Source organism: Columba livia, chromosome 2, assembly GCF_036013475.1.
Source record: "Columba livia isolate bColLiv1 breed racing homer chromosome 2, bColLiv1.pat.W.v2, whole genome shotgun sequence".
NCBI classification, from domain to species: domain Eukaryota; kingdom Metazoa; phylum Chordata; class Aves; order Columbiformes; family Columbidae; genus Columba; species Columba livia.
This window is the reverse complement of record NC_088603.1, coordinates 74,441,651-74,455,797: the sequence shown is the minus strand read 5'-3', so window position 1 is coordinate 74,455,797 and position 14,147 is coordinate 74,441,651. Positions and strand designations below refer to the sequence as shown.

The 14,147-nt window shown below is 39.2% G+C and overlaps 1 protein-coding gene across 5 annotated transcripts in view; it reads left to right on the top strand.

The window, feature by feature from the left end:
* The window catches only part of GMDS (GDP-mannose 4,6-dehydratase), a 419,817-nt gene that overhangs the window by 325,437 nt on the left and 80,233 nt on the right, over positions 1–14,147 (top strand). For 3 of the 5 annotated variants that reach the window (XM_065052533.1, XM_065052532.1, XM_065052534.1), the window contains one exon: positions 12,490–12,608. In XM_065052533.1, coding sequence (XP_064908605.1) covers positions 12,490–12,608 — 119 coding nt within the window. Of the gene's footprint in view, positions 1–2,037; positions 2,122–12,489; positions 12,609–14,147 lie in introns of all 5 variants that reach the window. The other 2 variants (XM_065052536.1, XM_065052535.1) reach the window with 1 other exon arrangement.

The window sequence follows — 14,147 nt, the reverse complement described above, 5'->3', positions numbered from 1 at the left end:
TCCAGACTAGCTGCCAGAGACCCAAGTCACCTTTTCAGCACTTCCTTGACATGTCTCCGCCAGTCCCATCTGGCTTGATTCAGGGGGTCAGCATGGGGACTGAGGAGAGGTGGCAACTAGAGAGAGCAGGATTCAAGGGAGGTCTGACTGCCACGGTCTCAAGCTTTAGATGTTTCTCTGGGATGTGCAGCTAGATGATTTTATTTTCTTCCCTTCCCACATGGTCTCCCTGTTCAGTCTTTTTCTTTGTTCTGGAAAGAGGAAGAATACTACATGAGGAGTTTTAATAACTTTAGTGGCTTCACCATTGATGCAACACTTTGTTTCTCACCTGGGTTTACAGCCACCTCTTGGTTCTGATGCAGAAAATGCTGCAGTATCAGAGAGCTACTTACACATTGACCGGCTGTAGAAATTAATTAATTTTAATCTAATCTGAAGTCAGAATTGGGCAGGGTTTGCAGGAGGAAGCTCATTTGTATGGAGAAAGATTCAAAGAGTTTATTTCCAGGTTTCCCCCGATTATTGTGCAAAAGGGGAAAAAATGACATTTTCTGAAGGTTAGACAAGAGATAAAAAGACACCAAGAAACCACTGTAGCTTGCTTATTAGTATCTTGATCACCTGAGTAGTTATTACTTAACTTTTGCATCACAACGGAAATGTGCTGTATTTCAATGAATATCTATTTCATTGAGGTTTGGCATGTGTAATCTCATAATCATTCCTGTGTACTCTCATTCTTGGGTTTCCTCGTTCCTTTAATTTGTTTTCTAATTAGTCCAGAGCTAGTTAGTATTAAGGAAAAATGCTTGCTTTCCCAACCTCTTAGTGGGAAAAATAATTTTTTTTTCTCTATAAAAGTGCAGGCAAAGGCAGCTAATTCTGTAACAAATAATGCACTTCAACTTGAAAGGTCTGTGTTACCCTTAACATTCTTACAGCACTCTAGTTGCATAAATATTATCAATCCAGTTTTACAGACAGCAGAATTTAGGAGATATGATTAATAGTCAAGGCCACAAAGAGAGTCATTTTCACTGCTGAGATTGGGACACTGGAGATGGTGTCTGCTAATCATTTGCTTTGTCCAAACTGAAACAAATAAACAGGCTGGTCCTAAATCTGGACCTATGCAATTAGGATATGTTTTATGGTATAGCTAGTAAAAAAAATATGCAGAGCAGAAATTGTGTTCTTTTTCTGTCCCAGCCTGTCTCAGCGGTTGAGTTATAAATCTCTGAGAAGAAAGAAAAAAAAAAAAAAAAAAAGAAAAGGGACTTGCACATGGAAACCAGCACATAAGGGATGATAATGTCATTGGGGTGATAAATCCATTGCATTCTGCAATGACTCATGCCTATGCCACTGTTATTTGCCTGAGAACAGACCTCTGGCCTCCGCCAAGTAATGTTTGTGGGAACGTTGTTCCCGGTGTCTGGCCTGCGGGAGTTATTCCAGTTTTAATGGCAGAATACCTAGTGTGTATAGAGTCTCGTTCACGTCCATTGGGGAAAGAGGGCCCTTACTTTGTCTGGATGTGATATGAGCGATGACTTTTGACACGCATGTAGCAGTGATTTATTGCAAGCAAAAGCTGAAGTGTGATAATGCTACTGGGGTATTCTGTAATAATATGGTAAAACACTTGTCAGCACTTCATCTCAGGCAGTGAAAGTCAATTGTATATGCTACACAGAGACAGATAAAAAACATAAGTATACTTAAAACTTCATATGGTTTGCATTTTTTGTAACAGCTCTCCTGACTCTAATATAAGACAGGTTTTAATTTTGTTTTGGGTAAGTGGATGTGCTTACAGTCTCACACCCACAATTCCATGGCTTTAAATAGAATCGCTCCCAGGGTGCATAAAAGAACACATGCTGTTATGTGAAGGATTTATCCAGGATGCCAGGACTGTATTTATTGCTGGGAACAAACTGAATAAAATTTTCTACTCCATTTTGACACTAGCCCATGGAGAGCAGCCATATTTACAGTTTTAATGCATACCCTTCCCTTTCCCTAACTTAGGATTCGGTGCAAGAAACTGCCGTTGCAGAAGTAGTAATTGCCAGTGATGGTGTAATCAGAATGACCAGAACAAGCCAAGGGAAGGTCAGTGCGAAGTGCCCTCCAAGTGTATTTTTGAGCATGCTCATATAAATCTTCCTGTTGCCTTTTCACATCTGGGCTGTACAGCCAGATTTCTAAAATACATCCCTTTGTTTCTGGGATTATTTTACCATTAACTTGGTCTAGCTGAAATTCCCATGGCCTGATCTGAGGTGGCATAGACCATGAGCTGGTATCCAACCCTGAGCATGAAGGAACATGGTCAGAGCAACAGTAACTTTAACACTGTAGCAGCAAATCTGTGAGGTGGATTCCTCTGTCCTAGGGCTTGAGTTAAAACCACCAGACTCTTTACATAAGCTGCTGTAGCACATGGTGGTGGTTTTGGGTACTGTTGGCCTAAAATTGAACTTGTGACATGAGGTAAAAATAAAAAAGAAAATAAATCCCTCTGTATTGCATTACCATATCCTCGAGGCATCAAGCTGTGCTCTTGTCTCTGTCTGTACTCAACCAAAATAATTTAGCATCAAATTCCAAAATTTTGTCACCTGAAATGTTGTGGTAAAGGAAAAGAAAAATTCTACAGAACCAGGAATAAGATTACTTTAACATCTTGATACTTTTTCAGGTCATACTTTGCTTTTCATAGTTAGTAAACCCATGTTTGATATGTACTTTTACCACTGTCTCATAAGTAATGATGACTTATAGGTGAATATCTTTTTACCTCCATCTCCAGTGGAATGAAAAATGGAATAAAATCAGGAGGTGAAGTTTCAATTATGTGTTAAAGGTAGCATGGTCTTATTTACACAGATTATTCAGACAAGGGTAATTCAAATTTTATAAGAACACAATGAATAGTAAATGTTTTCCTCAGAATGAGTTAACATTTCAAGTTAATTGCTTTAGATTATTATTCAGGACCATAACATTCTTTGGAAACTGGTAGCAGTCTGAGGAGAAAATGCCTTAGTGTTCAAAAGCATGGAACAAGAATACTGGAAATTTGAGAACTGGGAAGGTAAGGATGTAATTTATAAAATAGAAATCAGGTTACTTTTATGGTATTAACTCACTCTACATTCCTATTTCTCTTAAAAAAAAAAAAAAACAAAAAAAAACAAACATTAATTTTATCTTAGTACTCTTGCCTTGTTACTTTCACTATCTTAAAGGCTTGTTCTTATTCCTCTCCGATTATACCCTCAAACGTGTATAAACATTATGAAGTAATGATTGATTTTCTCTGAGCCTATCTGCCTGTGCTTTGATAGTTCTCTGCTGCTCTTGGCATTTTTTTACAGTACTACTAGTGGTTTAACCTGACTCAGGGACCTTTTCTGGGTAGACACTGGGCAGGTCCCTGCAAACCTACAAACCTTGAGTGGAGAGTCTAGCAACCTGAAGAGGCAGTGCAACAGCATAACCTGAGGGAATGGCAGGAAGATGTGCCAGGGGAGGTTTAGGTTGGACATGAGGAAAAGGTTCTTCCCCCAGAGGGTGGTGGAGCGCTGGAACAGGCTCCCCAGGGAGGTGTCACGGCCCCAAACCTGACAGTGTTCAAGAAGAGACTGGACAACACCCCCAGACACATGGTGTGAACTGTGGGGTTGTCATATGCAGGGACAGAAGTTGGACTCAATGATCCTTGTGGGTCCCTTCCAACTTGTCACGTTCTATGATTCTGTGAAAGGATTAAGATTTGGAGAGAGAAAGCAACTGCCTGAATCATGGTAAAGATAACAGCATTTTTGATTGTGTTGAAATAGGTAGTACTTTGATCTATAGGTCATGCTGCTCCTGTGACTTCTGTCAAAGGAAGCACAACAGCTTGTGCTCAGCTGCTAATGTCTCAGCAATCCAGGAAAGAAACAGGAGGCAAACAGGTGTCAGAAGAATGAACAAGGATCTTTTCATAGTCAAATATTGCACTGTAAACATACTGTGATCAATATCTACACTGTGATCATTATTTGGGGGCTGATCATTTTGCTCCAGTAAACATGCCAGTACTCGACTTGAAAACCTAGTCTGTTTTCTTGTGGTTAGATCATGGTCCTAACCCGTCAGTTCTTCCTGGCATGGATTCCTAAGCCTTCTCTGCCCTCACCGCAACCTGGGTACAACCCTTTACTTTAGCAGTGAGTAATCCTGTCAAATGGGAGTCTGCTTCTTTGTGAAAAGGTATTTTGTCTTTCACTCGTATAAAAATAGCAGGGAAAATTAATTCTGGAAGGAAGAAAAAAGGGAGGGGGAACTGGGTCATATATCTTTCAGAATTGTCTGCTAGGTGGAGCCTGGGAAACATGTATTTTTTCTATAGTATTGTCCGTAAGTACGTGTGCTTAAAACTCACATGTACTTTCTGTAATTCAAACTTCTCACATTTTTCTCTGTTTAACTTTGGATTTCTTTCCTTTTTTTCTTAAACAGAATTTAAGGCACCCCTTTGTTAGCAATTGTGACAACAACCTCCAAAATTAAAACAAAAGAAACAGAGCATGTATGCATCCTTTCTGTATCTTTTCATTTAAATTGCTTTGTGTCACACATGTCACTTTCAATTTAACCATTTGAAGAATAAACAAGCCATTGTGGACCAAAAAATTTGTTCAGATTTTTTTGGCAGGAAAAAAGGACCATATTAATTTTCATTGTTGGTGAGGTTTCCCAATAAGCAGCTTTACTGTTTCTTTCTTGCCTCTAGCTAGCAACTAAAGATCAGTTATAAAACTGTATACAAATACTTCTATGTATTGAAAGAACAATATTTTGACACTCAGTGACACAAGGAAGGGGAGAAAAAGGAAGCAGTAATCTAGTTTTTGTTAACACAATGAGAACTTTGTGTTCAACTGAGGTGCATGTGAGAAACATCGTGTTGCGTTAACAGGGAAGGCTGACCTTTAAGGTTTATCTGGATTATAATTCTTGTGGTTTTTATTAATAAAACTGCCTACTAAAGTTTCATGAGTCCTCACTGAGATCTGTAAAACAATTGGCCTATCTGCTTACAAGAGAAAAGCTAGACAGTATTTCCTACAGATGTGAGGGCTTTTGTTTCAGAAGACATTGATATTGTTTTCATTCAAGATGCTCCACAAAGATTATCAGGTATTTTATTATCTTAGTAACTTTATAATTGTTGGATTATTATCTTTAAATATATCAACTATACCCTTTTAACTTGAAAGAAAAAAGCCTCATGGATCTGAACACAGTTCAACTCAGAACAAGCTCACATCTAAAGCCAAACCATAGGATTTGGCTAAATCAGCAAGCATACTTCAAATTGCTGTGGCAATTTACCAACTGTAACTTTGAAAATCTGTGAGAAAGTTTATAAAATGAGTCGCAAGATACTATCTCTGTAACTATAGCCTAGGAGACTTCTAATATGTATATCAGTAAAAGTTATTTTTGTTGTTTGTTTACTTCCTTGGGATTCTTAATGTGAATTTTCCATTGTTTTTATCAAATTACGTGTTTTTCCTCTCAGAGGAAAATTTTTTTATCTTGTATCTCTTCTCATTTTATACCTTTTCTGTTGGTGCTGTAACTGCCTATGGTTTGCAAATATCGCTCTTCTGAATGGAAGCAGCTGCCATGCCATAAGTAGTGAATGTCTCCTCTACATGAGAAGAAGGGACAACACTAATGCAAAAGCTTTGTACACAGACACCGGCTTCGTTATGTTCGACATTACACTGTTAAGGAAGAAGCATATAAAAATATATTTAAACTGATGAGATCTGATAGATACTTAAATGGTGTTCAGAAGGGATTTTCATGAAGGGAGGTTCCTTAGCAACAGATCTTGTACTGATGCTGTGATTTTTGGTGATCTGAGAAAACAGGATGATGACTCTTCAGGGGAAAGGAAGAAGCATGTGTCCTGCATTTCTTGGGTAGTACCTCTTTTGCTGCAAGATTATGAAAAATGTCAATCTTGTTGCAATGATAGACAGTGACCTCAGTCATGAACTTCAGTTTGCTTTTCAAATACAAACTCTAACAGCATAGTAAGGTTCTTGCTCATTGGGTGTGCACCCTTACTTTTTGATTAACTGAAGAGGGATTGTATTTCAGGAAAAAAAAAAAAAAGCATAGGACTACATTGATTATGCATACTCCCATATTCCTGCTGTCACTGGCTTCTTGGGAGTATCAGCATGCCTGGCAGCACATCCCTGTGGTTTTCTTTGGCAAGAGTCTCCCTGCCCTTGCTTGCCTTGCCTTAGAACATCATCAGAAACAAGTACTAAAGCAACAGTCTTTACTTAGACTGAACTCCCGTTGTGGCAGGGAGCATGGGATTACACTCAATGCTTTTGTGTTGGCTTTCAGGCAGGGCTGGCTTATACTTTACTCTGATCGCATGACTTTTTCTGCTGCCCTTGAGCTTCATTAGTGTTTTCCAGCCATGTGTGCTGTGCCTCTATTGTGTGCAGAACATGGATAAGGAGATTTTTTTTCTCCTCTGTTGTGTATTATATGTATGTATTGCTGTCTCATTATATAATCTCCTTATATAATGCACTGTCATGCCCACCGGGCACACCCAGTACACACCTACACTTTTAAGAGTCTCAGAAGTCAATCTGATGTGGGTGACTCAGCCATTGTAGCATGTCTTTTTCCTTCCTTGCCCCTACAAAAGTAAATAAATAGATAAACTGGAAGTCAGTTTGGGTTCAGAGCTCCAAGTCAATGTCCCCAGTCCACTTCTCTAAGGCACGATCATCAATTGTGATCATTTCTGTAGCAGCTTGAGAAACCACAGCCAGTCAGCTGGGTTGTGTCAGGAGAAGCTGGGTGATGGCATCTGGAACTGCTTCACATCCTAGCAGGCAGGAAGTGTGTGGGCATGACATATCCCCATGTTGCGCAGCACAGAGGATGCCGAGCATCTTCTTTCCATGCCAGTGCAATTGAGTTTGGGACAATGCAGAGAAGGAGGTGTTACAATAGCCCTGTCTTCTGTGGCACAAAGGGAACAGTTCTTCATGATGCATGCAGGAACAGCAGTCATGCCAGGTCTTTGTGCTCACCATATGGGGAGAAGGTTCTCCTTTGCTGCCACATCCCTGTAAAGGCTCATCATGCTTTGGCCCTAAATGCTCAATTCTACTTCTCAGTGGTGACCCCAGCAGGATAGCTAGGTTTAGAGTCGCTAGAGAGTACCATGTCCAACCCACTGAATTCTTCTTCCCACTTCTAGACAGTAGAGTATGGAATACTGTAAAGACAGAATTTCTATACATGGTGATAACGTACTCTTGGGTGTCTCTGGGTGGTAGTGCTTTCTGACTTAGTCAGAAATTGCTCCCTGATTGTTGACAGTCCTGAGGTAACCCATGCCCTCTGCCATTGATAAGTAGAGCTAGACATTCACCAGCCTCTGCTTCTTTGTCTCTGAAACACATGGACAATGCACCCTGCATCAGGCTGCAACAGTCTGTTCTGTCTCCTAAAGTAAACATAACTCATTTGGTTTGATTTTTTGTTGTTGTTGTTGTTGTTTTTTTCTTTAGTTCTGTGCATAATACCTAGAAATATGTATGAAAGATTTTTTTGACCGTATAGGGCTTGGGAAAAAATGCTGTGTAGCAGTGCAAGTCAATAGTAATTAGGAGCAACAGGAATGTTTTTCATATATCACATTGTGTGTCTATTCAGTCATATCTGGTGTGGGTCTTGCATCACATGAAACGCAAGAAAAGGCATTACTCATGCTCTTGAAAAATGTTTTTTTATTTCTAGAGCAGAAACCATTGGTTGTACTTTCAAGTCTCAGAAAATTGGATTTGCATTTCTTTTTTCTCTTAAACAGGCAGATACCTGATTATGAGCCCGTTTTAACAATATACAGTGCTAGAGCAGACAGTGAAAGAAAAGTATCAAATATATAGAGTTAAACAATCTCAACTACTAAGTCTTTGTTATCCATGGATGACAGCCCAGTTAATAAATGTTTTCTCACTGGGATGCTGGACTGGAAGTTAATGGTGAAACATATCTACAACATACTCCAGATGCTCAAGATAAGGAGACACATCACAACTATAATGGCAGTGGCATGCACAGAATGTTCCTATAGGGGAATTGTGTTAGTCCAGCTTGGGTTTTCCCCTGAAGTAGCCCAGGTGCAAATACTATGTAAGCAAAGACATTTGGGCAGGGAGAAGACTGATTCATGTTTTGAATATGTTGCTTGAAAGTGGTGCTGACTTCTGGCAAGGGTTTATACACAGAAGAAGGAAGAGGGGAAAGATGAAAGAGGAAAGATTTTGGCAGAGGCTGTGGTTCAGGCATGCAGAACAGATATCCTAGTCCACATAATCATAAAAGTGTGTCCGCTTGCTAGACTTGCTATGTATCTCTCTCTGGTTAGGTTTCTGTCTCTGAATGTAGATGACATAGTATTGCCCTTAGACTTCGTGATTCACTAGACCAGTGCCAAAAAGAGTTCAAATATGAAAAATATGTTTTGTTACATTTGCCATTAAAGAAGTAGTCTTACTCCAAGAGGGTCAAAGCCTGAATTGTTTCCAAAGTAGTTTTCTCCTCCTTTTCAACATTTGCCCACATTTTGTTAACTGGATTAAGCAAAAAAAATTAAGAAGAGGGTGGTAGAACTGAAAAAAGTAATTTATTTACTTGCTGTCAGCTCATCCAAAGAAAGCCTTTACAAAGAAATACAGGAAAATTCATTATTCTCCATTTCTGCACCACAAAAATTCCTAAAATATATGACCTTGCGATGGTTAAAAGATAGCCAAGAGCCAAAGCTGGGCAATGATTTTATCCCAGTTCAGCCATGTCATGGGTCATGTGGTTCAGCATGTGAACAGGAAGGTGAGAATGGGTGAACTTTTGCCTCAGTTGTGCAGTCCATCAGAGAATAAATGGAGCAAATCACTCCACAGCTGTATCGGGAGGTGAATGGCTGAATACCTCTCACACAGAGGCCTTTGTGTTCTGGACATGATCTAGCATTATGATGGGACGCACTAGGCTGAGGCTTTGTAGCAATTACTAACCCATTATCACGCTAGAACATGAGATCATTTATCTTCTAATTCAGAGTGTCACCTGTTCTTCATTTGCCAGTCAATAACCATTAATTACTTTCAGTGGAAATTTAAACAAAGCTTTTCCCCTCTGTTAAAACCAGTAAGCCATTCAGTAATGACAAATAAACCTGGAGCTGTATCTCCCCCTTTCCTCTCATTCTCAGCCCAGAGTCTGGTACAATATGAACTCTTAAAGGAAATGCCTAGAAATTGATAGGTCAAGGGCCTTTATTAGTCTGATGTGGGAGGAAGCACATTCCTGGTGCTTGCTGTAGGGAAAGCATATAGCTACTGCTCATACACAGATTTCTCATTGGTTTCACGAGCTGTACCTGTGGAAATAAAGACTTGAATGCAGAGCCTGTTTAAGGATTTTTCTATCCTCTGGCTTGCCTTTGCATTTTTTCATGGATTGTTCATACAGACCCATGCAAAGCAACAGCATTTGGTCGCCTTCCTCAAAGCAAAACAGAACCATCGCTTACTTTGTTTGCAATTTTTAGCATGTTCATATTTTTCATACCTGATTTGATTGAGGTAATTGCAAGTGCCAACAATTGTGAATGCCAGAAAAAATAGAAGAATGAGCAGTGATAGATTCTCGAGTAATAATTAATCTAAACATTCTTTCCTGGTAGGAGCTGAGGCAAAACTTGCTTTTAGCAACTCTGTCTTCATTGTTTGATAATTGCTAAGTTGACTCGTTAGAAACTTACTGCGGTTTAAGTTGTATTTCTAAGACAGTGATTGCTTGGTCTTTGAAATGGTAGGCAAGAGATGATACATCCAAATGCATAAAACCCAGTGGGACCAATTGTCAAAGGCTGAAGTTTTGTTAGTATTTTGTATCCATCACTTCAATGCAGTGCATGTTTTACAGTAAAGAGAAACTTCTGACACTATTTCCTACTAATACACAAAATTAATGTGTAAATTTTCAAAATACTGGATGTTGAATGTCTCAGCATAACCACCCACAATCTAAAGTTGTGTCCAATGAATTACAGTACCGAGGTGTTTAAAGGTGGAAGGACGGTTTAAAAAATTGTAATTCTGATCCTCCTTTTATGTAGACATATTAATTTTACTTTACAAAAGTGCATTGTAAACAGAAGGTCCTTATGCTAATATTACATATTCAGTCAACCTGTGTGGCATTTGCAGATGGGAGGTGATTTTTACCAATAAGTGAGGTTTGATCGTTACATCTATATCAGTTGTGCTGTTTACATTTCAAACAAAGGCAGGTGAGACCTTGATTTTGTTAAGCACAGCAAACATCCACTAAAGTCAGGAGGAGGACTGCTATAAATTTTTACTCTGACTGACTGTCTAATCTTGGAAATCCTTTTTCACTCAAATAATGCCTTTTCATATGAGGAAGTTTCTTGTTTTCAGCTGGGTTGCTTAATGAAAGCAGAAGGTCTGTGAAATCAGGGATTAGGCTAGGAGAACCAGAACTATGATTTACTTTATAGCAGATATTCCTTTTACCTTTTTGTGAAGCTGTTACTATTGTGAATCCTGCAAGCTTGTCCAGTCATGAAGAAACAGGAGTTGGTGATTTATGGCAACCTCTCAAATCAGCAGGGAAACCCCAGTGTTCCAAGAAAGCCCATATGAGAGATACGAGTTAAGACATCTCCTCCCCACAAGAGGAGTTTCATCAGCCAGTCGGGTATTTCTGCGTCATTGTCTAGGATGTTCAACCCTGGAAAGGAAAAATAAATTTGCTGCCATTGTCCTGCCCAGCAGGTCATATCCCTAAAGCACAATTAATGTCAAGGACTTACACAGCAGTTGCCCAAAACCCTGCCTTCCACGCACGTTCAAGAAGCAGAAAGGTTCAGAAGGAACATGTTAATAAAATCTTGTCAAAACTTTGGAAGATGCATAAAATAATAACTGGGAAGAAAAATGACTTGCAGATAGAAACATTTAAGTAGAATGTATCACCTTGCTATGCTGGACACTGATTTATTAAGAATAAGGGGAGGAAATTGAATATTTCAGGTGGTATTTACCAAGAGAAAGCGAGCTGTCCCAAAGCTTTTATTAATCTGATTTGCAGAGTATCCACTACCATCAAGGGACCTACTAAAGTTGTTTTCTTTAAAGCTGATGTGAAGAGGTCAATGCAAATAGCCTTGTGGATTACACTGTGAGAAGATGACAGTCCTTTTTACCATATGGAGACAAACCTGAATTATTTTGTTTTACTTTTCTGGTTATTTATTAAATGAGGTTCATGTCATACAGGTATTCCCTTTTCCTCTCCAAAGGAAATGAAGTTTACATCATCTTGATTGATCTAAAGTAATAATTATTCTGTCTGCCTACAGCTTCCAGGCAGTTGAATAGTCCAGTTGCTAGTGCAGCAGCTTGCACATCAGAAAACTAAAATGTACCTGCCGTGATACCACAGACAGGTTACACATGTCTTTGCCTGCCACTTTTTCTATCTGCTTTCTTGCTTTCATGCTGGCTTAGCTGGCCAGCCCCCAGAGATGGTGCTCATCCATCATTACTTGTTTGTGGGAGGGGACTTTGGGAAAGACATTGCTGTGGGAAGCAAATCTGCTCCCGTGAAATGCAAATGTGTTGACAATCCCATGAACTTTTACCTTAAAATCTACTGCAGTTTTGCCACTGTGCAAACGGTTCTCTGAAAGAGATGTTAATGGTTGTCTCACTTTTCTAGAAGTGTTTTCTGTGTTCCTGCATAAAAAGTTTCTGCTGCAGTGCTATAATGTATAACGTTCAGCACATATTCAGCAGGAAAAACAGATTAATTTGGTTAAATACACTGTTGGCTATTCTTAGCTACCTTTTTAATTACTTACTCTTAATTAAAATCTCAACCAAAACAAACACGGCAGAACAAAGAGCTAAAAGGATGCATGTTTTCATGATTCAATCTGTTTGACATTGTTTTATAACAGACAGACAACAGCACTTTGGACTGAAATATTACAAGATTTTGTTCTTTTCCCCATATCTGTGTCAATTCATGCAGTGCTTTAAACAAGCAAATCCATGCTCTTGAGCAGTAAACCAAGTCTCAGTGTTCAAAAGTAAACATATTAAAGTCTCCCCTGCAGAAATCCCTGCTGTGAAACAAATTGAAAATCAAATACAGCATCTTTTTCTATAATAAGAAATAATTCAACTCTTTTCAGAGTTGCACTGAACTGGTTAACAGCCACCATGTTAGGAAAGTGCTAATTTCCCCAGCTTGGGGTGTGTGTAGTTATCTCCAAATCAAAAATGCGGTAACATAATATCACGTACATGTGTACTGAATCTGACTTTGTTTGTCTTTCCACAGGCCATGTGGCTGATGCTGCAAACAGATGAGCCCGAGGACTTCGTCATAGCCACTGGGGAGGTCCATAGTGTCCGTGAATTTGTGGAGAAGTCGTTTAAGCACATTGGGAAAACCATTGTGTAAGTAGGAACATGAGATAGCAGCCATGGTTTGAACATTTCTAGCCTGTTCCGTTTGCTGTGTTACGGAGTATTTTTTCTCTACATTCTTCTTTTTTCCCCCTCAGTTTCTAATTTTGTAACGCACAATCCTCTGGGCATGAATGACTGCCACAACGGATAAATCCAGTGTTGCCCTTTATATCATTAAAAAAAATGTTAGTGGGTACATCTTGATTTTATATTCCAAGTCTTCATTCTCTGTTCTCCCTTTCACTCCTTACATTGGGGAACAGAAGCCACTCCAATGACGTTAGTACCAGGGTGCTGTTCATCACCTTGCTGAAAAAGGGTTTTTTCTGCCCAACTCTCTATTTTGCACCCCTAGATCTGTAATATCCCCACAGTCCTGCTCCCACCCTCTGTGATCTCAAGAGGTGACACCTGCCAACCCTGTTCTTTCTGTGTGTGAGTCCATCAGCCGCACTGCAAGCAGCCCACTCTACATTCCTATTAGCTCTTCTCCTAACAAGCCATAAAAATGTTGAGCAGTCAGTGCAGAATCTTTACAATGCATATTCCACATACTTTGATTGAAAATACAAAATTCCTTCTCAAGGCCATATAATAAAACCAGGATGGCTTGGTGAGCGCTTTCCGTAATTTATATTTTTATTGTTTATTATTTTTTCAATTTCCCTCCTTCTGTATCTTCTCTGGGCCCCATGCATCAACATACCGATCTCAGCTGGAAAAGGGAGAGGAAAGCCACAGGCTCTTCCATGACGCTAGCGCCAGGGCTGTTCCTCAGGCCATCAAAGTCACTTGTGCAGCTGGTGAACTTTTGACAGGGCCAATAAGTTTTACTTGGGAACAAAAACTTGACAAATTCAATAAATATGCAGAAGTGCACATATATATACACCGTATTATTTGAACAGCCAGTGGGTGGCTGGGGAGGTAATAACATTTTCTCCTCAATGAGTTTTTAGTCTGGTTTCAATTTTTGGCATCAACTTCCAGAAAAAAATCTGTTGGGGGAGAGAGAAACTCTGTAAATAGAATCTCTAACCCTAAACCTCAGTTTTAGGAATAAGTTTCTCTCCGTATTTTCAGCATCTCTTTATAGTGAGATGTCCTTGTATGATCACACATTGTCCCATATGCCTTAACAGTAGTGAGGTTTGATAGGGTAAAGGGGCAGTAGTAGGATCTCTACTAATTGCTTTGTCTTTCTTTTTTTCCCCCTTTTTTTCTATACTTTTATTTCTTGTCTTTATAAGATAATTCTCCCTAATGAGTATTGATACAAATATGCTGTGGATTCAGTTGCTCTATTTATGTAAGAATTCTTGTGATTTTGGGAACTGCCTTGTCCCTGTCTAGTGCTGTTTGCAAAAGCAAGAATGAATGTTTGGTGTTTGGTGAACTTTTTTTTTTTTATTTTGATAACCTAAAGTCAGAAAATGAAACATATAGGTCAGTACCTAGCTGAATGTCTTTATTTGCAGATGTTCTCAACATCACAGATTCTTTTGATGTCGATAGATTTATCCATTA